This window comes from Bos mutus, chromosome 25, assembly GCF_027580195.1.
Source record: "Bos mutus isolate GX-2022 chromosome 25, NWIPB_WYAK_1.1, whole genome shotgun sequence".
Taxonomy (NCBI): Eukaryota; Metazoa; Chordata; class Mammalia; order Artiodactyla; family Bovidae; genus Bos; species Bos mutus.
In genome coordinates, this window is record NC_091641.1 from 6,153,039 (window position 1) to 6,174,541 (window position 21,503).

Genomic DNA, 21,503 nt, shown 5'->3' on the forward strand with positions numbered 1-21,503 from the left:
TTCGGTGGCGGGGGCGCCGTCCAGCCCCGCTCAGGCCTCGGCCTCCCTCGCGTCGCTCCCCCGCATCGCTCTGTGCGGCGCCGTGGCCGGAGGTGGCGCTCTGTAGGATCCCGGCGCGGGAGGCTGAGACTCCCGGGCTCCTCTCGAGCGGCTCTTTTCTTTTCCTCCCTTCCAGCCCTCGAGTTTCTGGCTCAGACCGCCGCCAGGCCTTCCACGAGGGCGCGGGGACTTGGGGGTGCGGGACCCCAGGGCGGGGACGAGGTCCGCGGCAGCCCCCTCCTCCGACCGGGGCGCCCTCGTCTCCCGGAATGTGGGTGGAGGTTCCTCGTTCAGACGCCCCAGGCATCGGATTCCGGGCGGGGGCGCGTGGCAGCCGCCAGGTGAGTGTCCCAGACGCGCCCCTAAACCCGCCCCACCTCTCACCAGAGCCTCACTCCCCCTCCTTTTATGGCGGGGGAGCCGGGGGCCCGGGATCCAAACCGTGCAAAGAGGCCGGAGCTCCAGGGCGGGGGGCGGGAGGCGGGGGCCGGCTCGCTTTTGCCCTTTTTGGCGTAGCAGCTCTGGGCGCTGCCCTCTGCCGCCGCTGGGGCCCGAGAGAGGCGAGCCGGCGACGGCGGCGCTTCTGCGGCCGCCTCCTCCCCTCCCCGTCCGGTGCTGCAGGGCTGCAGCTGGCACTGGGGGGTGGGCAAACTCTAGGGAGGGGCGCCCGGGGAGCCCCGGGCAGCGCGCGGAGCCCCGGCGGCTGTGCTCGGGGCCAGGCCCGGGGCCTTGATGGGTTTTACTGCCTGCGCGAGCGCGTGTGTGTGCTCACTGCGGCCGCGGCGGGGCCCTGCCCGGCCCGTTCGGCCCCCACGCGCTTCCGAGGTGCGGGTCCGGGGCCCGGAATCCGGGGGAGGCGAGGGGGAGGGGGCGGGGGAGGGGCGCTGCGCTGCGCTATAACCCCCTCCCCGCCGCCGGCCGGCTCCACACGCGCGCCCCACGGAGCCCGCACAACTCCGGCGAGCCGGGCCTGCCCGCGCCGCCTCCTCCTCCTCCTTCTCTGCCGGCGGCGGCGGCGGCGCCGGCTCGGCCCTCAGGCCCGCGCGGCGAGGCCCCGGGCGGGCGGCGGCTGCCAGGCGGAGCGGCCGCGGGCGCTGCCCGGCTCGGGCCGGCGGAGGGCGGAGCGCGGCGCCGGAGCCGAGGGCGCGCCGCGGAGGGCGCACGCAGGCCGCCGGGCCGCGCCGTGCTGGGCCGCGCCGTGCCCGGCCGGGCGGCGGCGGCGGCGGCGAGAGGAGGCCGGAGGCGAGCGCGGGGCCGCTGGTGGGCGCGCAGGGCCGCCCGCAGCCCGCAGGGAGAGCGCGAGCCCGCGCCGGGCCTGGCCGGGCGTCCAGACAGGTGATGGGTGGTGCGGCGGCAGCGGCTCCAGCCTCGCTCGGGGGTCCCTTTCGGGGCTGACGCCCGCAAATATGCAGAATTACCGGCCTGGTCGCTCCTAGAGCCAGCGCCGGGGAACGAGCGCGGCGGCGGCCAGCACCGGGAACGCACCAAGGAAGAGGCCCAGCCCCCGCCCTCCGCCCCTTCCGTCCCCACCCCCTACCCGGCGGCCCAGGAGGCTCCCGGCGCGGCGGGCGCGGCAAGCGCGCACTCCCTGCTCCTCCTCCTCTCTGGCGCTGCCTGCCTCTCCGCACTCGCTGCTCGCGCCGGGCGCGCTCCGTCGGCTCCCTGCTCTCCGCGCCACCCTCCTTCGGGCCGCGTTCCCTGAGGGATGGTACTGAATTTCGCCGTCACAGGAGCCCGGCTGGAGCGCCCGCCCCGCGGCCTCGCCTCCCCGCCGAGCCACCGGTGCCTCGGGACGCGATGAGGACCTGGGCTTGTCTGCTGCTCCTCGGCTGCGGGTACCTCGCCAATGCCCTGGCCGAGGTGGGTGCCACCCCCGCGCCCTGTCCTTTCTCCGACTCCCCCTGCGCACGCCCCCTGAGGCCGCCCGCGGGCCCGAGAGCCCGGGCTCCGGGGCTCTGCAGGGCGCGTTTTGATTTCTGCTAGGGTGGTCGGTTTTTAAATTTTCCTAACTGGGTTCTATTTTCTGCCATGCCTAAGTGTGTCTGGTGAGTTTCCAGCGTGTTGCGTCGCTCCGCCGCGGAGGGACGGAGTGGCGGCTGGGTGGACGAGTGGGGAGAAACTTCGGGGGCCGCGGGCTCCTCTCCGAGGAGGGAGACCTAGGGCGCGGCGGACAATGCAGCATTGGGGTGCGGGAGCGCGGAAGGGGGTGTGTGTGTGTGTGTGTGTGTGTGTGTGTGTGTGAGCTCGCGGAGCCGGGGAAGAGGGAAGAGCCCCCGACAAACTGGTAGGGGCGGTTGCAGCGGGAGCCCCCGGAAGGCAGGGTGAGCAGCGCAGAGCCGCAGACCCCGGGTCCCGGTCCCCACGCCAGGAGCGGCGGGTGGGCCGGCGCAGTCCCGCCCGCCCGGGGCCTGCTTACAGGTGGCTGAGCTAGGCGAGCCGGGGCCGGGCCGGGAGCCCTCGCCCTCCCACCACCCGCGTCCCCACCCCCACCCCCAATCTCGAATCCTCGTGAGCTGTGCTGTGATAAATGACTTTCTACTCCCCCGTCGTGGGGACTTAGTGCTTGAGACCCCCACGACCCCCTACTCCCTTTAAAAACCTGAAAAGAGTAGGGGGAGGCCGAGAGGTGGGGGGTGGTCTGGGTTGGGACCCGGAGCTGCGAGAGATAGATATTTAACCCTCACGTTCCCTGGCAGCCCCTCCCAGTCGCGGCTGGATTTGGGGCGTCTTCGTCGGCGCTAGGGCCGCAGCTGGGCCGGAGCCCGGGGTGGGGCGAGTGTGAGTGTGCGCGCGCGTGTTTGCAGACCCTCTCCCCCGCAGGTTCGGTCGGGATTCCGGGTGTGAAATTTAAACCTCGGGTAGATTAAAGTGTTAGGGCTGCCGTGACTTTCGTCGCCGGTCCGTGACGCATTTCAACTTGATCTTTCTCGATGTTGATTTCACTATTAGACCAGCAGCTCCCCGGGCCCCTCGCCACCCCTAGACCTGTAACGGACACCCCTGGGCGGAGGGGCCCCGTGGGTTTTGTGTGTGTGTGTGTTTTTTTTTTTTAATTTAAACGTGGGGACCCGTTTCTTCTTGTAAAGGGCAGACACGAATGGGGACGGAGAATTGTATTGGGGGTCTCATCCAGCCCCACCCTGGGCCTTAGGCTCCAGGGCCCGGGCTGGGGGTCCGGCGGCCTTCCTGCAAGGCGCCCGCGCGGGCCGGGTGGGAGACCAGGCGCTCTGGGCAGCCACGGGCGCTGACGGTGTTGCTATGCTTGCAGGAAGCCGAGATCCCCCGCGAGGTCATTGAGAGGCTGGCGCACAGTCAGATCCACAGCATCCGGGACCTCCAGCGACTCCTGGAGATAGACTCCGTAGGTAAATCGCGCCCCTTCCCTCGGCGCGCGGGGAGGGCGCGGGCGGGCGGGCAGGCTGTATGTGCGCCCTGTGCCGCCTCCCGTGTTCGGGCCGGGCCGGGCGCCGCGCAGGAGCGCACCGAAAGGTCAGAATCCAATCCCGGGCCATAAAAGCCCAGGCGGATGAGTCAGGAGTTTCTCTTCCAATCACCACTTTCTCTCCCGGCGGCGGCCGGGGCTGCTCACTCGCCCAGGGATTGTTTTTTTGCTTTAAGGAAAATGCCGAATGTGTCTCAGAAAGTTAAGCCGCATAGAGGGCGCCGGCGTCCCGGCCAGGTGTGCGGTCCGGGGCCTGCCCTCCGGCCAGGAGGAGCCAGCCCAGACCTTGGGCGCTGAGCCCCGACCTGGGCGCAAGCTGGTACGCGGTGCCGCCCCCCACCGCCCCACCGAGGGCCCCTTTGTCATCGGTGCGCATTTGCTCTGCTCCTGCTGCCGGGCTGGGCCTTGTGGTTGTGAGTCCTGTGTTTTTCTGTTTTCATGAGCCAATAAAAAAGGCGCGCCTTGGACACTCTGCTGTTTGGGGACTATTTTGGGGCTCCCCCTCAGGCTCTGGAGCTGAGCCGCTTTAGGAAACAGTGTCAAGCAGACTTCTGAAGCTCTTGAGTGTCGGCTGCAGAGTTGGACTGGCCCCAGGTGGGCAGAGGTGGTGACGACCCATATTGGCCTGGCTGGGAGCCGGTGGTGCTGGGTGGCTGTGCTTGCCTGTGGACCAGAGGAAGCTCTTCCTAGAGGACAAGGGTTCTGGCCCGCATTTCTGTGGCAGGAACTCCACTGTGAGTTAGCTAGGGGGATACTCATGTCAGAAAACTTACTGTTGACTGGACAAAAAGGAGCCCCAGATGAGCTTGTCAAACAGGGCAACCAAAGTTAGCCAGGGGTTGGCTGGGAGAATTTTAAGTGAAATGAAGATTTTTCTTTCGCTGCAAACTACTCTAAAAAGGGGGGCAGTGGAGGAATTAAGTAAAATCACATGGTCTAGTCATTTGGAAATTTGTACCTAATTATGGTGGTGGAAAGGCCTGAACTATTTTCATTTCATGCCAAAACCATTTTCTAGCAAGGGCGATGGTTTCTGTAGTTTCTTGACCCAGGAAATCCTTTGGCTGATCCTTATCAGGAAGGGGGTAGAATTTCACTTGGAGATCAGAGTGGGGCCAGGGGGGGATTTTGATCTGGTTCCTTGATGTGTAACCCTGGGGAGAAGGGTTTGGCTTTGGTTAGCCGAGGAGAACACTTGCCTGCATTCTGCTGCTCCCTGATGGACTTGGGCAAGGGGGGGACTGGCTTCCCAGAGTTTTTTTCCCTGGGAAAGGCTGGGCCTCCCGCAGTACCTGCTTTGGGTTGTGTTGGGGAAATGGGCCATTCACTTTCTGCTGGGACCATTCTTATTCTGTTTTCTGCAGCCCCGCCTCCCCACCCCCACCCATTAATGCTTTTAGCATTGCAGCTCTGGGGTCATGCTGATAGCATTCCTGACCTGCGGACTTCTGGGTCCATGGCCTCCTTGGAGGGTCCAAACAGAAGAAGCAAGGGTGCAGCAGCCGGTTCTCCGGGCTGGTTTCAAATTGCCCCCTTATAAAAGCCCTGGGAGCCTGCTCCCTCCTGCCCCAGGGAGTGGACAGAGTGGACCGCCTCATTCCCTCCCCCACCTGTTAGGGTAGCTGGGGTCTGAGAGGGAGCTCCTAGTGCCTGGTGAGCTTTGGGCTGAGAACACTCGAGGGGCCCCAGGGTCTCCTTTGTTCAGTAGCTGTGTCCCTCCAGGACCCTTTGTGACACAGACCCCTGGGCGGGCTCCTTCATCAGAGCTCTGGGTGGTCCCCTCTCAGCTCTGACCTGAGCTGGTTGCTTCTGTAGCTTGTTTTGCAGAAGGAGTGGGCTGGGGGGTGTGGGTGTCTTTTCCCCACCTTCTGTTTCTGCCCCAAATGAGTAGAAATGGACCCCGCTGCTAGGAAAGGTTGTAAACTGCTGTGAGGTTACTTCTCCAGGCCCAGGACTTCCCAGCAGGGTCAGCCAGAGGTGGGATCAGTGAGGGGGCGGCTGGGTGCAGAGAAGACCCGCTGGCCTGGGTGTCCGTCCTTCCTCTTACAGCTCCGAGTGGAGCTCTTGCAGACTGACGCCTGGGAGCGGGAAAAGAGACTCGGGTTTGCAGTGGCTCCTCCCCGGGGCGGGGCCTCGTGACTGGCAGGTGGGCGTGGCCTCCAGGGCCGGGCCGTTCCCGTCTCCCAGGTGAGTCGCTGCGCCCAGGCCCGCAGGCGGTGGATTCCTTGCCCGCGCCCGCGAGCTCCGAGCGCGCTCACGGACCGGACAGTTGGTTTTTCACGTGTGACCTTTGGGTGCAGGGGCCAACATGTGGTCTTTTAATGACCAGTAGCATGGAGTTTGCGGCCTGTGTGTCGGGCGTGCTGAGAGCAGAGCATTCAGCCGCGCGGGAGCTTTGTTCTCCGAAGCCTGGCTGGGCGCCCGTGGCCATTGAGTAAGGATACATAAATATCATCCCATTAGGCCATTAATGCTCCTCCAGGACTGACGGCTGGAAGACGGCTCTCTATCCTTCGGACATCTGTGCAGAAGAGGCAGAAGGGAAAACCAGTTGATGAACTGTCCTGAGAGCCATTTTCGGGTGTGATTCATGTGTGGCCTTCTCTTGGGAAGGGGATCCCTGCCTGTTGCATCTCCACCCACATGAATCAGAGGGCTGCCTCCCCATCAGCGATGTCTGGGCTGAGTTTCCGGACCACCCGTCTCCATAGGGTAGTGGATGAGCTTGTCTGACTGGGAGCTCTTTCTACTCTTGTTGGGGATTGAGTCCTGGGTTCAGGTTTCAGAACAGTTGATTGACCAGGAGGAGGCTTTGTCTTCTCTGCTTCTTCAGGGGCAAGAGGCCTGGGTGTGGGGCAGGCAGTCGGGGGCCTCCTGCCGGCCATCGGCCTTGCTTGCTCTTCTGAGCTTTGGCCTCAGTTTCTTCCGAGGTGGGGAGGCGGCAGCCCCTACTGTGTGCACGGCACCACGATGTCGCGGAAGGCCGCTGTTGCCTGGCTGGAGCGCGGGGTAGGGTGCGGCCTGGGTTGCTGCCGTTGCGTTGTCTCCTAGAAGCTCAGGATTGACCACCTGCTCCTGGGCTTGGCGATGGCAAGATGGCCACCACCAGGACGTGACTCATAATGTCACTTTTTTCGTGAAAAAATGCTTCTTGTAACAGTTGGTAGATGGGAAATTCTTACTGCATGAGTAGTTCTGTTCTGATCTTATTTTGGGTCTCAGAAAAAATTAGCGGCAGTGGAACATTGAGTCATTTGAGGGAAGAGCTGGGTTCCCCTGGACGGCGGGGTGCACGGTGGCGCATCTTGTGCTCCCGCTGCGTTCTCTGTGTTTGCACTTCGTTTCTAGTGAGTGCAGGTTCAGACTGCCGGCATGTGGACAGTCTCCACGGCCTCTGTGTGCTGCACATCGGGGACGGGGGTCCTCGGGTCTGGGCTCATGGCTGGGATACCACTGGAGCTTCTTGGGGAGGGGAGGTGGTGAGAACGGGCTCCCTGGGCAGCTGTGGCCCTGGAGGCATGCCTTCTCAGAGCCCGCTGCCTCTGGTTAACGGTGGGGGAAGCAGTGACGGAGGGGAGAGGCGGGGAGATGCCCCACCAGGTCTGAGGGCCCATTACCCTGGTGCAGGTGCTGTCCTTGGGCGGGGTCCGCCCAGACGGCAGGTGTGTGTGTCCCTTCCGAGCCCTGTCTGGGGGCCCTGGGAGCAGAGCGGGTGGTGGTGTGTGTACTGAGGGGGCTATAGCCAGCCTGGGGCGCTAGGCCCAGCGGTGACCTTGGCTCTGGGGCCACTCAAAGCTCTTTCCTTCCTGAGAGCCGTGTCCCCCATGGGGCGCCGGGCGCCGGGCTCCGGACGCGCCACTCCGGCTCTAGCGGCCTCTCCATCATGGCAGGCTGACGTTCAGGGACTAGGGGGGTCTGACCGAGGCCCCGTCTGGCCTTGCTCCTGATGCCCCTGCAAGGCCGGGATGCTCAGCCAGGATTGGGTCAATGAGGGCAGCAGAGGAGGCAGCAGAGGTGGTGGAAAAGTTGCGGCTGCAGCCTGTGCGGGTCTGCCGTCCAGCCCGCTGTCCAAGGTGCGCTGTCCAGCAAGCAGCAGAAGGCCTGTCAGCTCAGCCTTGCGGGCAGGGCGGGCTGGCTTCAGGCACCTCCCCTGGGTCAGCCCTCATCCAGCTTCCCTGAGGAGGCGCCCCGGGCGGGCTGGCTGCAGGCCCTTCCCCACTGGCCTGCAGCTTCACGGTGGGGTGCAGGGCAGGCAGGAGCCTCGTGCCGGCCGCATTGGGAGTCTCATCCTGCACACGTCTGGAGGCCCCCCCTTGTGGGTACAGAGGGACCCCCTCTGTAACGAGGAGGGCGGTGGGGTGTGCTGCTGTTGCAGGCCCCAGGGGCCCAGGTGTGGGCAGACGGTTGGCATCTCCTCTTTTTCCTGTAGGAGCTGAGGAGCCTTTGGAAACCAGTCTGAGAGCCCACGGGGGCCACGGCGCCAAGCATGCCCTGGAGAAGCGGCCAGTGCCCATCCGGAGGAAGAGGAGCATCGGTGAGTCCCTGTGCTGGGGGCTGTGGAGGGGCTCCGGGGACACGTCCTCCCCGCCGACCAGGACGCGGGGTCCGTCTCTTCTCTGCTGTGCAGGCCCCGCGCCCCCTCCCCACTCCCTGCTGCAGGCCTGGCCTGGGCCAAGAGTTTCCAGAAGCGGGAGCCGCCATAAATTCCTGAGGTGCCCGGTCTTGTTGGGGCCTGTGCTGGAGGCAGCCTCGCTGGAGGATGGTTGTGTTTAATTTGCAGTTCATAACATCAAGCACAGAGTGCTCCCCGCCGCCCCGCGGAGGGGTGGGGGCAGCCATGCTGGGCCTGGGGGGCCCTTTCCGGGGTCCCCACCTCCTGCAGGCCTGGCCCCTTGGCCCCACTCTGAGCATCTGGGGTCTGCCTGGCCCCTTGAGGAGTGACTGCTGATGGAGGTCTCCTGGGGCCTTGGGCTCAGCCTTGAGGGGAGACCTTGCCCCAGGGGTGCAGTTGGGGGGTGTGACCACCCAGTCCCATGCCACCTGGGGATCCTGACAGCTGTCCGTCCTCCTTGTGACCTTGGGCATGTGACTCTCTGTCTGAGCTGTCTTTCCAAGAATATGAATTTTATAGCTTCTGCCTTTGGGCGTGGTGTGTGGGTAGACGATTCCTGGTTGAGGCCAGCAGGCCCTCCCGGGTGATGTGTGCTGCCTCGAGTCTTCGGGCCTGATGGGGGCCTGTCCTGCTCCAAACTGGGGGCCTGCCCTTGAACGGAACTGGGGCTAGACTGAAGGCTGTGGCCCTGCCTGGCTAGACTCCCCAGATCCTTCCTGCTGGTGGGCGCTGGGTTGGGCACTGTGAGTGGGGCCCCTTCCCGCACTGGGGTTGCTGGGTCACCAGCACCCTGCCCTCTTGATTTGGGGGCCACTGGAAATGTGCTTGTGGGAGGCGGGGCCCTTGGGAGGGGGGGGGCAGGTGAGAGCTGCCCCCCCGCCCCCGGTCCTGAGTGAAGGTAGTGTCCCAGCTCCAAGCTGGCCTCAGGTGCTGTGTGAGCCCCTTTTCAGCCCCCACATCCCAAGGGAGGCTCTCTGCAGCACCCTGCCCCTCTGGGGTCTCCCCTCCCAGCCCTCAAGTTACCGCTCACCTTCGGGCCAGTCAGCGGCACTGTTGGGGGGTCTTTCTGCCTGTGCTGGACCAGGGGCTGTGTGACATGTCCCGTGGGCGGAAGCCACGGGCTGTGGGTCGCTCCTGCCTGGACCCCTGGGAGCTGCTGCAGCCCTGGGGCTTCCGGCACGTTCACCCGCCTCTCACGTCTGCAGAGGAAGCCATCCCAGCGGTCTGCAAGACCAGGACTGTCATTTACGAGATACCTCGGAGCCAGGTGGACCCCACGTCCGCTAACTTCCTAATCTGGCCGCCGTGCGTGGAGGTGAAGCGCTGCACCGGCTGCTGCAACACAAGCAGCGTCAAGTGCCAGCCGTCGCGTGTCCACCACCGGAACGTCAAGGTGAGCCTGCGCATCCCTGGCCTGCGGCGGCCAGCTGTGGCTGGTGAGCCGGAGGATGCGGCCATTTCTCTGACTGGCACACTGAGGCCCGGGGGCGGGACTGGGGCTTGGGTCCTGGTGGGTAGTTTAGGGCTGGTGTCTGGTCCCCTCTCCAAGGGCCTCTCGTGGGTCTTAGGACGACGAGATCCTAAGGTCCACAAGAAAAGTGGTGGGCTTTGCCGACGGGTTTCGCATGGTGTCCAGCCATTTAGCTGAGAGCTGCCTGGTGTCTCCTCCAGGCTCTGGAAGGGTCTCTTGGGCACTTTAGTGGGGGCTCTGGTGGTGGCAAGGGGGCTGGGCGTCCCCTGAGAGCCTCTCCCCACCGAGACTGGAAGGGAGCCCCGGGCTGGGGCTGGGTGGGGAGGCTGACTCCCACCATGGCTCAGAACTTGGCTCAGAACTCAGGCTGCAGGGCCAGGCACCGCCTGTCATGCTAGACCTCTGGCCCCTGTGAAACCTGGGAGGGAGTCCCTCTCCACTGGACGTGCTGTTGATGGGGCGCCAGCCAGGGGGGTCCTTTTGGGGGCCAGGTTGCCCCCTGTTTCAGGAAGGTGTGCTGTGCGTGGAGAACCACAGGCCCAGCAGCTTGGGTCAGATGTCTCTGCTCCCGTGTTGGGCTCCTGGGAACCAGTACATGGCCAGTGCTCACTATGAGGCCTTCTCCCAGGCGGGAGGCTGGCTGGTTTGACCGCTAAGCGCATCACGGGGTCTTGCAGCAGGGCAGGTTCCAAGGACACATACTGGGGCTTGTCCTCTGAATCTGGGGGAAATTCTGCATCCTCAGGTCACTGGGCAGCTCAACTCGGGCCTGGCTTCTGGCCCTATGTCTGGAAGCCTTTCTTAGCCTGGGCTTGCTCCCCTCTGGCTGCACCTGCCTCTTCGGGGGAGTGGGTCTGGGACATGGGGACTGCTTGCCCCCACGGAAGGTCTGTCTCCGGGTGGGTTGTGGTCCCTGTGGCCCTGGGGCGTGGACTTGGCACCGTCCCATGGAGGAGCCCCTGCCACCCACCCCCTCGCCCCCCCCCCACCCCACTCAGCCGGGCCTCCAGTTTTCCTGGAATGTGGACTTCTGCTCTGGGGGTGCAGTAGAACTCTTTTCTCCACTGGGAATTATTTCCGATCACCTGCGAGTCTGAGTCCAGGCTTCTGGCCCCAGAGTGAGGTGTGGAGTTAAGGACCCTGTAGCTGGCACGCGAGAAGCACTTTAGACTCTAACTGGGACTTGACTTGACCTCGGGACTTGGTCCTCTGCGTGCTTTGGAGATTGAGTAAGTGGATTCCACGGCTGGCTGCCTGTGGTCTCAGGTGGACACTCCCCTGGGGCCAAGGTGCCCTGGAGTGCCTGCCCGGCGTGCTGGCTCCTGCCTCAGGCCTCAGGCTCCGGGTGGGGGGTCGTCCGCCCTGGGCACCCCGCGGGCCCCACTGCTGTGTCCTCCTTGGTTCAAGGAGGAAGCAGGCCTGATGCCTGCCTGTGGGCTCAGCGGTGGCCCTGGCTCTCAGCCCAGCCTCCTGGGCTTCCGTTGGGTCTGGGGGTCCCTCCTTGTGGTGTGTTGAGGGGTCTTAGGAGCCCCAGGAGTCCAGGGAACTGAGGTCTTTGTCTCTTGGGCCTGGGGGTGGGGTGCCCTAGATTAGATGGTCCTGCTTATGGATGCTGGAGCCTGTCTGTTGGGCCAGCAGCAGGGGCCTGGAGGTACAGGGGCGTGGAAATGGAGCGGGCTCTCTGCCCGTGGCTCCAGCCTTTGCGGTCCCCCACGGCTCCCACTCTTGCTTCCCATGGTGTGAGGGCAAGGCCATGTCTGGTCCCAGGCTGGGCAGTGACCCTCTGTCTCCCCTGGTCCATCCTAAGGGTGGGCGGGTGGTCCACAGCTCCTCGGGGGTCTCAGTGGGTGAGAGCAGGTGCTCCGTCTGCCAGAGCGGCCTGACCAGTGGGCGGGAGAGCCGAGTTCCATCTGCCCAGAGTGGGGTCAGCCTGCCGCGGGGGGCCTGACCACCCAGCTCCGCATCCGGCACCCCGCACGCCTTCGCCCACCCCCCTCTCCCGGGGAGGGCCCCTCCCGCCCTGCCATCAGGAGGTCGGCAAGGAGACATCCGGCCCCAGACCCCGGGGTCCTGGCGGGAGGAGACAGAGGTCAGTGGGAACAGGAGGCCCATTGTGGCATGCCCGCCCCCCAGCCTGGCCAGGGGCCGTCCCTGTTCCATTTGGGGTTGAGGCCGAGCAGAGAGCGGCCCTCAAGGCCCAGACTGAACATGGGGTGGGTGCTGGGGGTCATAGGGTGACGCACAGCCCGAGGCCCCTCATTGGGAGGAGAGGGCGGGGAGGCCGGGACGGTCTCCCGGGTGACTGAACCAGGCAGGTACCCTCAGCTGCAGGGGGCTCCGGGCCCGGGGTCAGGACACGCCCAGATCGGTGGCCTGGCCCCCAGAGCCCTGCTGTGACCTCCATGGAGGGCGGCCTGAGACCTCCGGGGCCTGCCCTGGGGGCGGCTCGTGGACCCTGGAGCCCCTGCAGACCTGCCGTATTGCCACGTGGGCAGGGGTCCCAGCCACTCCCCGGCACCCCGCTCAGCAAGGCCAGCGCCTGGCATCTGCCCCCCGGTGCGGGCTGACATGCGGGTCCCGCCCCTAGACCTGAGCCTCTGTGGCCGGGACAGGTGGAGCTGGGCGTGGACGGCGGCAGGTCAGGCGGAAGGAGCGGCTCCCCGCCGCCGGGTGGGCCTCCAGCCTCACAGGTGCTGGGAGTTTGGGGCGGCCCTGCTTTCAGGGCAGCTGCGGGCTCAGCTCTGCGGCCATGTTGGGCAGTTAACTGCAGTCTGACTTCGCCAGACCTCCGGCCTCTGGGAGGTGGGCCTGGCGTGTCTACCCGGGGAAGTCCAGGATGGGCCTCTGCACCCCTCGTGGACAGGGCCCCTGTGCTTTGGGTGGGGGTCCCCACAGGGCCGCATCGGCCGTTGCTGTTCCGGGAGCCAGGTCGGGCCGTGAGGGTGAGGCAGCGGCTCTGGCAGCATGCCTCCGTGCCGGGCTCCTGAGTCCCTGCGCTGTGCAGCGAGGCGCCCGTTGCTTGCCCAACTTGAGCCCTAGTCGGTCAGGGAGGGCAGACCCCATCGGCCGCAGGCCCTGGGGCTGGGTTCTCTTCTCCGGCCACTGTGGCCTCTAAACCGAGCCTGGAGAAGGCCTCCCGCCACCCACCTGGGAGCCAGGTCGGTCTGTCCATCGTGACCCCGGGAGCCGGACTCAGTTCTGAGTGGACTTGGGGCTGCAGGGCCCCAGTGACCCTGCCTGGCGGACTCAGGATGTCCCCTGGCTGAGAGGCACGCTCAGGGGCCCTGCTGGTTGCAAGTCCGGGACCCCTCCCTGTGAACCAGGCCCTGTCCGTGCAGCCTGTTTCTCAGTCTGTGAAGCGGGCCACGGTCGTGCCCTCTCGAGGCTGCTGTGAGAGTCATGGGCCTGGCCTGTGGGATTCGGGAGATGCTGCTGTTTATTCTGGACCTGGGACCTCTCGGGGGGCCTCTGGCCTCCGCAATGCCACACCCCACCTCCCACCTGCGTCAGGGGGCCCTGCAGGGCGCGGCTGTCCCTGGCCCTCCTGGGGGTGTCCTGCTTCATGGGGGCTGGCGGGCACAGGAACCCAAGGCCTGGCTCAGAAGGCTGATGGCGTCATGGGGTGGTGTGCTTGGGTGGGTCTGGCCTGGGACCCCGCAGGTGGGGCAGCTCCATGGCGGGGAGTCCGAGTGTCTGGTTTTTCAGGAGCAGCCGAGACAAACGGCGGGGAGAGCGTGGGGTGTGGGCTCCGAGAGGCTGCAGCATAGGTAGGTCTGGGGGTGGGGCGCCAGGGGGTGGGGCACCAAGGACGTCAGCATCTTCATCGTGGCCTTGGCTAGGGCGGAGGACGCTTTTGAGAATTTAATATTCACAGCGCATTCTTGGGGGAAAAATGTAGCCATTTCCTGGCCAGATGGAGGTGGTGGACCAGCCCGGATACTTCACACCCAGAAGCAGGTGCGGCTATGAATCCGTTTGTTTTTCTGTGATAAGAAAAACAAGATTTTTCTCTAAAGACTCGAGTGGCCGCTGTTGCGCACCCTTCACTGAGGGGCCCGCTGGGGCAGCGCTGCTGGGCCCAGCGCTGGTCCCCGGGCGGCCTGTCTGGTGGCTGGCGAGCCTCCCCCTCCCCCACACCCATGCTGGCCGTGGGGGCCTGGGTCCTCGTCCTGCCCTGCAGAGGATACCAGGGGAGGCGCCCACTGGCCAGAGGCGTGCCATCCAGAGGGCCAAGCCCTCGGGTGGCCTGTGTCCCCCAGCAGAGGCCAGGGTGGTGGGAAGTGTGTGGGCACTCAGAGCGGGGTCCAGGGCGGGGTGAGGCGCTGGCCTGTGTGCCCGCTGCCTGAGCCCCAGGGGAGTGGACAAGGCTGCTTGGGCCGGCAAGCTGGCCTGTCTGGATGGGGGCCTTGGATAGGCTCTGTGCAAAGGTGCCGACTTCAGTGGTCTCTGAACAGTGACCCAAGTTCCAGGTGCTTCTGTGTGCGTGAGCCCGTTTGTCCTTCACCGTGACCCCCGGTGCATGTGACTTATGTCCCCACTTTACAGATGGGAAGGTGGAGGCTGGCTGCCCACCTCTCGGACTTTCCCCGGGGAAAGGGGCAGGGGCAGCCGGGGCCCAGGCCTGCAGGAGCTCCCACCCGAGGCCTCCTCTCTACCCGGTCTCGAGGTCTCGACTTGGGAAACCCTTGGGCCTGGCCCCAAACCCGGCCCAGCTCCTGACCCATCTGAGCCACGGCCTCTTCACACGGCCGGCAGGCCACCGGCTCTGTTCTGCTTGGTTAATTCACGCGGCCAGGTGGCCGTTCCAGGTCTGGACGGGCCTCCAGGCCTGCTCGCCTATGAGGTGGGCAGCCTGGCCACCAGAGTGCAGGGTAACCCCCTGCCCGGGGTCCCCAGGCTGGAGGCTTCTGTTTGTGGCCTGGGGTCCCATTTGCCCTGGTCAGCTGTGGCCCATGAGCCAGGCTTCCCCAAGGCCTCCAAGTGCCGGAGGTGGGCCTTGGCCAAGTCCTGCTCCCCACCCCGCACCCATGTCCCTGGGTGAAGAGCGAGGGATGGAGAGAGTGTCCCTGGGGGCTGTTCTGGGAGCTGGGTGAGGCTGCAGGGCTGGGCCCGGCTGCACGTCGGGTGGCTGAGGGGTCCTTGTCTGGAGCCCCAGGTGGGCCCATGCCTCCTGCTCCTCCTCACGGCTCGGAGTTGGGCCGGAGGGCGGATGGTCCCGGGCCTCGAGCGGCAGCCCCGGTCCCTGGCTGCTGATGGTCAGGCGCACCTTTGCCAACCTCTGTGGCTGTTCCACGTATCCCTGAAGCGTGGAAGCAAACCCCTTTCCTCACCCAGAGCCTCCCCCTCGAGGGCATCCTTCAGGGCCTCTCCTGGCGGGCACAAGCCTCTGGGCTCAAGTTAAAACACTGCACCTCACTGCTGGGTCTCACTGCTTCCTCACTGGTGCCCCTGCTTTTCCCACTGGGAGGAGGTCAGGGGTCAAGGGTCGTCCCGGCTCCCAGGCTCGTGTGCCGCTCGTCCACGGCCGCGCTGCTGTCCCGACAGGTGGCCAAGGTGGAGTACTTCAGGAAGAAGGCGAAGTTAAAAGAGGTGCAGGTGCGGCTGGAGGAGCACCTGGAGTGCACGTGCACGAGCGCCAGCCCGAGCCCCGAGCACCGCGAGGAGGAGGCGGGTGAGTCCTAGCCGGGGGGCGGGGCCGGCGGCGGGGCGGTGGGGCGGGGGGGCGGCGCCTGTGGCCTGTGGGAGGGGCGTGGGGCGGGGCCGGCGCCTGTGGCCTTGGGGGGCGGCGGGGGCATGGGGGGCGGGGGCGGAGCCCTGTAGCTCAGGCCTGCGGTCACTGTGCGTTCACTGCGCGGCCCGTGCGACCCGGGACCTGCTGTGGCGGGGGGTGTGCTGCCCCCGAGAGCATCGCGGGGACATGGCCACGCGCCTGGAGGGAGGGGTCAGGCCGCCGTGGGGTCCCGTCTCCCGCCCCGGCCCGAGCGGTGAGCTGGAGAGATGCGGCCCGTCCCTGGCGGGTGGCAGGTGCTGGCCACAGTGTTGGCGCTCGGGGACTTGGCCTTCTCGGCCAGACTCTGCCCAGAGCAGCCCGGCGTCGTGACCGCCGCGCCGGGCCGGCTCATGGGACCAGGAAGTGTCTCCCTGCCAGCGCCATCGAGCTGTTTTACAGAAAGACAAACACCCCAGGTATTTATTGCTTCAGTTTCCACCCCACACCCTCCCTCGGGCCCACTCACCCTTCCTGCCCTTCTGTCAACAGGAAGGCGTAGGGAGTCAGGTAAAAAACGGAAAAGAAAAAGGTTAAAACCCACCTAACGTGGCCAACCAGGTAGGAGCCACCCGCCAGCCGCGCCGCCATCCTGGGGTGGGAGGCGCAGCGCCCGCTAACTCGGCGAATCACCCACAGGCGAGGACGCGCCCTGATTGGCCTTGATCCGTCCGCGAGCTTCCGCTGTCTGTCCGGCCGGGCTGCGGGTCTCCACGCTCCTGCCCTCCGCCCCTTCTCCTGCCGCTCGGGACGCCTGGCCCCCAGCCCCCTCCTGCTCTGGGGTGCCCGCTCTGGCTTTGGTCCTCGTTGATCGGGAGGCAGAGATCATAGGAGCGGGGTGATCTGGGCTCCCTGAGCAGCAGTGGAGTAGCTCCCATGTTTAATTGCTGGGATCACACAGACAGCTTACCCACTCCTTCGACAGATGGAAAAACTGAGGCTTACCAGGATCACAGATGAGACATTGAAGGCTGGATAGATCCTGTCTGAAATGCTTTGTAAACATGTAGGGCTGTTGGTTGCTGTACTGGAAATTGTGTTTGGCTGGTAACAACACACCAGAAATAAGGGCAAGATAAGGTAGAGACCAGAGCAGGTACGGCAGTCTCAAAGTATCATCAGACACCCACTTCAGGATTGGTGATGTCCATGCTCAGCCTCGTGGCCTGACATGGCTGCCCCAGCTCCAGAAATCGTGTTACACTCCAGGCTGGAAGAAAGGTTATGGTGGGGAGAACAGTGAAAGGACCCAGTGACTTTTGCTTTAATCTCACTGGCCACCCCTCCACTCTGAGGGGGCCTGGGAAAAGTGGTCTTTTCGAGGGGCTTCCCAGGGGAGGTGGGTGTGGGCAACTGCGGTTGTCATGGAGGGAGGCAGTGCTAAGTCTTCCTGGTCCTTCCTGTTGGACTGTCTGCCTCTGGAGAGCCTGGTCCTTGCTCCTGGGCATGTGGAGCCCATGGCATCCAAGACAAACAGTTGTGAGAGAAACTCTTGGCGACAGGTGCCTGGGAACCCAGGGCCCAGCTGAGTGATGTGTAACTGTAGAACCTGACCAGGCCAGGAGCTTCTCAGGCCTGTGGGCCAGGTCCACTCGGGAGGCTCCTCTGGGAGGAAGGGTCCACGTAGACAGATCCTGAAGCAGCCCCCAGCTGCCGAGCCTTGGCTTCGGGTCCTGAGGGTGTGCAGGGGCTGATCAGTACCTGCCTGTGCTTCCCAGTCTGCAGCCACCGGGCTAAGCCTCCACGGGCCAGCTGATGACAGAGACCCTAAAGGGAGAGTGCCGTCCCTGCCTCCCTGCTAGCATTCGGTCTCTGGGCGTGTGGTGTGAATGTTCGGATGAGCAACAGACGGGCAGTGTAGGGCAGGGAAGAGCTGCTGCACGCTCAGACCCATGTGCCCCGCCTGGTCACAGAGACCCGTGTCTCACTGATGGCATCCGGTGGCAGGATTGCCTCATGGCCCAGAATGGCTGCCGGAACACCAGAAATCATACCAAGCTGTAGGCCAGAAGAAAGAGAAAGGTGAGGAGAAAAGCAGAAAAACCCTTCTGGGCCTCAGTTTTCCCCATCTGTACAATGGGAGAATGGGGCTTGCTCTGAAGCTGTGTTCTATGAGATCCCAAGAGCCGAGTGCCAGTTCTGGTCAGGATGTTACAGAAAGGGTAATGGGGCATATTTGATTTGGAAAATTTAACAAAGGCTTTAAATCTTGCGAGCTACCACGCAGCGTGTATGCGTGCGTGTGCGTGCCGTCATGGCGCTTGTGAGTTTGTGGCCTCTCAGTGTCTGTCTCTCTCCTGCCTGCAGATGTGAGGTGAAGATCAGCCAGCAGCCCTCTCCCGGGACACGGATGTACATGGCGTGTTACATTCCTGAACCTACTATGTACGGTGCTTACTGCCAGCGTGGTCTTTGTTCTCCTCCGTGAAAACTGTCTCCATGCACGCTTTGGAGAACAAAGAGACAGTATACGTCGTTCATGTGACATCAAAGCAAGTATTGTAGCACTCGGTGAAACAATAAGACGCTTCCTTGTCAAAAAAACAGAGAGCAAACAAACCCACGGAACACGACAAACAAACTCACTCACAGAAATATCTGAACAGTTGCCGGAATGGAGGGACGCCCCGAGGGACGGAAGGACTGACGTCTCAGCGGACTGGATCTCTGTCCAGGGTGGTCACAGGTGCTTCTGCCGAGGATGCAGAGCCTGCTTTCTGAAGGCTGCGATCGGAGGCCGCGGGCTCTGCAGGCGCACGCAGGAGCCAAGACTGGGGAACCACATCTCCTTGCCGTAGTGTTTGAGTCTTATCCAGAAACTTCCCTGAGAGCCTTAAGTGGATTTTTTTTTTTTTACATCATAAAGTGATTATTAAGCTTTCCTTTTTACTCTTGGCCTAGCTTTTTTTTTTAATTATCTCTTTGGAAGACATTTACACCGATAACACCAGGCTGCTGTGACAGTCAGTACAGGGGACGGTACCTTTCCTAGCAGGATGCAAGCAAATGAGCTGTATTAAAATAAACGTGGTATGCCCACCCGTGCATCATTTCCTAAATGTTTCTGGCTGTACGTGTTTCTTCTTGCCCCGTCTCACCCGCCTTTTAATTTAAGCCATTTCGAGAGAACTGCGTGAAGCAATCACATGCCGTTCCCCAGCCTCCTGCCTGCGTGGCTGGGCCTGAGGACCCGGCTTTCCCGAGCTGCGGCCCGGGGTTGCTCCCTGCTGCTGCCGTGTTTGGACAGAAACTAAACTCTTATTTTTGGTAAAATGTTACGCTTTACGTGTATTCAACGGAAATTCTGTGTGTTGTTGTTTGATTTTGTTTTTTTTGTAAAGGTGAAGTTTGTATTTTTGTCTAATATTACCAAGTTTTATATACCTGAGAGCCTGCCATGGTTTTTTTTTTTTTTTTGAACCAAAAGGAAAAAAACAAACCCACCAAAATGCATTCACGGTGAAAAGCATTTGTGGCCGCGGCCCATCAGCGCCACATGGCCTGTGGCCTGTGGTGCTGGAGCTCCAGGTGGTCACCGGGAAGTCTCGGTGTCCTGGGCCTGCCTCTGGGATTCTGGAACCTAGACGACTGGGCCGAACAGCTGCACCGGCATCGTGACCTCACAGAGACGCGGCGGCGCGCCCTGTCAGACGCCAAGTGGATGAGGAAGATTTGATCCCTCGGAGTGCGTGGACAGCAGTGTCTGCTGCGCCTGCGAACTGGGTCAGCCCCGTATTGCCCGCGGCCTGCCGCCCCTGTCCTCGCCTCGGAGCTCGAGTGACTGTCGGGACCCTTCTGTTGCCCTGGGGCCGTCTCCGGTGACAGGGAGCGTCCTGTCCCGGGACTCACCTGTCCGTTAAGGAGCTTCCTCCACGCGCGGCTGTAGGACGCCTTTGAGCTAGCGCATGGGGGCGTGGTCGCGGGCCGTGGCCCCGCCCCATGGGGGACCGCCCCTCCCAGGAGGGGTGTCCCGCAGCGGCGCTCAGCGCGATCCTGTGCTGTGGATACGTGTCTGATGTGAGATGTACAAACGTGATCTGTGTATTTACGTCCGGTGAGATGCCCAGAACCCTGCTCAGTTATTCTTTCTTTGGGCAAATGCGTCTGATGGTCTGTCCATTAAAGCAATGGCGCAGAAAGGCTTGGTGTGCTCTTGGGGGAGAGGAACGCCCAGGAAGGGGTGGGGCCCCCAGCGGCAGCCGGGAGGATGTTGGTGGGGAGCGGCCACCACGTGTCACGGGACTGAGGGTCTCGGCCTGCTCTCCGTTCCCTGATAAAGGCACTAGGCCCTGAACGCTGGCCCCTGCCCAGTGCCCGTCCAGCTCCAGGACTCCTGGGAGGCCGCGTCATCGACCCCCGAGGGGTCCAGGTGGCGCGCTCAGCTGGCTCAGGTCCCTTGTCCCCCATCTGTTGTGAACTTCCCTGGAAGCTCTAGACAGAAATGGGGAGAACAGGCCCCCTAAGGAAGATGTGGCCATACAGTGGGGTGCTGGGCCTCCAAAACGGAGCCTGTGAAGGGCTGGGGAGCAGAACGCTTGTTGTAGGGGGCGTCCAGGGGTCAAATGGTGAAGCAGGGAGTTGGGCTCCATCCCGGGGGCCTTGGAAGTGCCCATCAGAGCCGTCTGCCCGGGTTGTGCACCTGTGAACACAGCTCCTTCAGGGCCTTTCTCTTGGCTTTGGGGGAGGTGGGCAGGAAGCCGGGGACCCCACTGTGGTTCTGAGTTTGTCAGCGGGAGGATGCTCTGGGCGCTGCCCACAGCAGCCCTGGCAAAAGCATGAGTTCCGGGGCACGCTCAGCCCTGGAAGCACGGCGGCCACCTGCCGGCCTCCCCACCCCAGCCCTCTCTGAGAGTGCAGTCTGAAACCTGGGGTGGGCTTTGGGCCCTACCTGGCTGGGAAGTACCCCCAACCTCTGTGCTTTCTGCTGGCCTCGTGACCCCACATCCTGGTCTCGTGACCCCTCACACTGGCCTCGCCAGTTCTGTCTATTCCGTGGGGTGCCAATCACAGCTGAGTCTCGGGGCTCAGGCTAAGTGGGCGGCCCGGGTGAAGGAGCCAGCAGTTTTGGAGCCCGGTGGACAGCTGTCCCCCTGTGGGCCCCTGGCCTGAACAGGCGAGCTGGTGCCCTGCGCTGCCCAGGCTGCGGAGGGCTGTTTGCCCAGAGGTCCATCTGCAGACCCCGGCTCACGTGCTGGGGGCCGCTGAGCGTGGAGTGTGGGAATATGGCTCTGCCAGGCTCTTCCCTGCCAGGACCACCTGGCCCTGTGACCTTGGGTGACCTTGTGTGTGACCTTGGCAGGTGGTTTCCCTGCTCTTGATTGGACAGCTGTGCTGGTCTCCGTAGTGAATGTAAGAGCTTGTCCCAGAGCGGACGCTCCAGATGGACTCATGGGGCTCCCGACCCTGAACGGGAGCAAGAGGAGCTAGTCTCAGATGGGGGAGCGTCTGCTGGGGCTGTGGGCCGATGGACCCCGGGACCCCTGATGACGGCCCGCCAGGCCCGCTTCCCCAGTGGAGCTGGGCTGAGTATGAGAGCAGGGCCTCCCCGGAGCTTCCTCCCATTGGGGCTGCCTGCCTGCTCACGGCTCCTTTCTGGGTGTCTCCTCACCAGCCTGGGACCCTGGGAGACAGGGCCAGGGTTTGAGTCTTTTCTGGGCCCCCAAGGGAGACCTGATGGTCAAGTGGCCAGGAAGCTGTTTGCTCAGAGCGTGTCCCTGTGTCCCTGGGGCTGCTCTTGAGAGAGGAACCCAGGGTCACCCCTAGGCTGGAGACCAACCCAGCCTGGCCTCGGGGGTCTGCAGCACGGGCGGGGCCTGGCTGTCACCCAACAGTGCCCCCCAGCACCCCTCCACCATCAGCTGGAATCCACTCCTGCCTGCTGCAGGGCCCTGCGATGCAAAGCTGGTGGCTTCTGCAGAATAGAAAAGCGACTATTCAGACCAGGCCCTTCAGCTGCCAAAAATGTGGAGTGTTCGCCGTCTGCCCCCAGCCCGCCAACCAGACCCTGGCCCTGTGCCCCCGGCCGAGGCCCCTGCCTGGCACTCTGTGGGTGAAGCACCCCACCCCACCACTCTGGCCCCGCGGCCTGCTCTGGCACCTGCCTCTGCAGGGCTGGCCACCTCAGGCTCCACCAGGCGCTGCGCTGTCCCGAAGGCCGCGTGTGGTTCTAGTG

The 21,503-nt window shown here is 64.0% G+C and overlaps 1 protein-coding gene across 4 annotated transcripts; it reads left to right on the plus strand.

The window, feature by feature from the left end:
* Nucleotides 1–199: 199 nt before the first annotated feature.
* On the plus strand, nt 200–17,901 carry PDGFA (platelet derived growth factor subunit A). 4 transcript variants are annotated; one of them, XM_070362446.1, is made up of 8 exons: nt 362–380; nt 1,770–1,899; nt 3,308–3,404; nt 7,911–8,015; nt 9,299–9,486; nt 15,109–15,235; nt 15,824–15,892; nt 17,639–17,901. In XM_070362446.1, the coding sequence occupies exons 2-7, from the start codon at nt 1,837–1,839 to the stop codon at nt 15,877–15,879; spliced, it is 636 nt and encodes a 211-aa protein (XP_070218547.1). In that variant the 5' UTR covers nt 362–380; nt 1,770–1,836; the 3' UTR covers nt 15,880–15,892; nt 17,639–17,901. The 4 variants fall into 4 exon arrangements, with proteins under 4 accessions (XP_070218545.1, XP_070218547.1, XP_070218546.1 ...); XM_070362445.1 differs by lacking the exon at nt 362–380 and adding an exon at nt 579–864; XM_070362447.1 differs by lacking the exon at nt 362–380 and adding an exon at nt 980–1,374.
* The last annotated feature ends 3,602 nt before the right edge of the window (nt 17,902–21,503 follow it).

Coding starts and splice junctions, on each gene's coding strand:
- PDGFA (XM_070362444.1), top strand. CDS start 309: ATGTGGGTGGAGGTTCCTCGTTCAGACGCCCCAGGCATCGGATTCCGG. Junction 9,487..15,108: donor TCCACCACCGGAACGTCAAG/GTGAGCCTGCGC, acceptor CTGTCCCGACAG/GTGGCCAAGGTGGAGTACTT. Junction 15,236..15,823: donor GCACCGCGAGGAGGAGGCGG/GTGAGTCCTAGC, acceptor TTCTGTCAACAG/GAAGGCGTAGGGAGTCAGGT.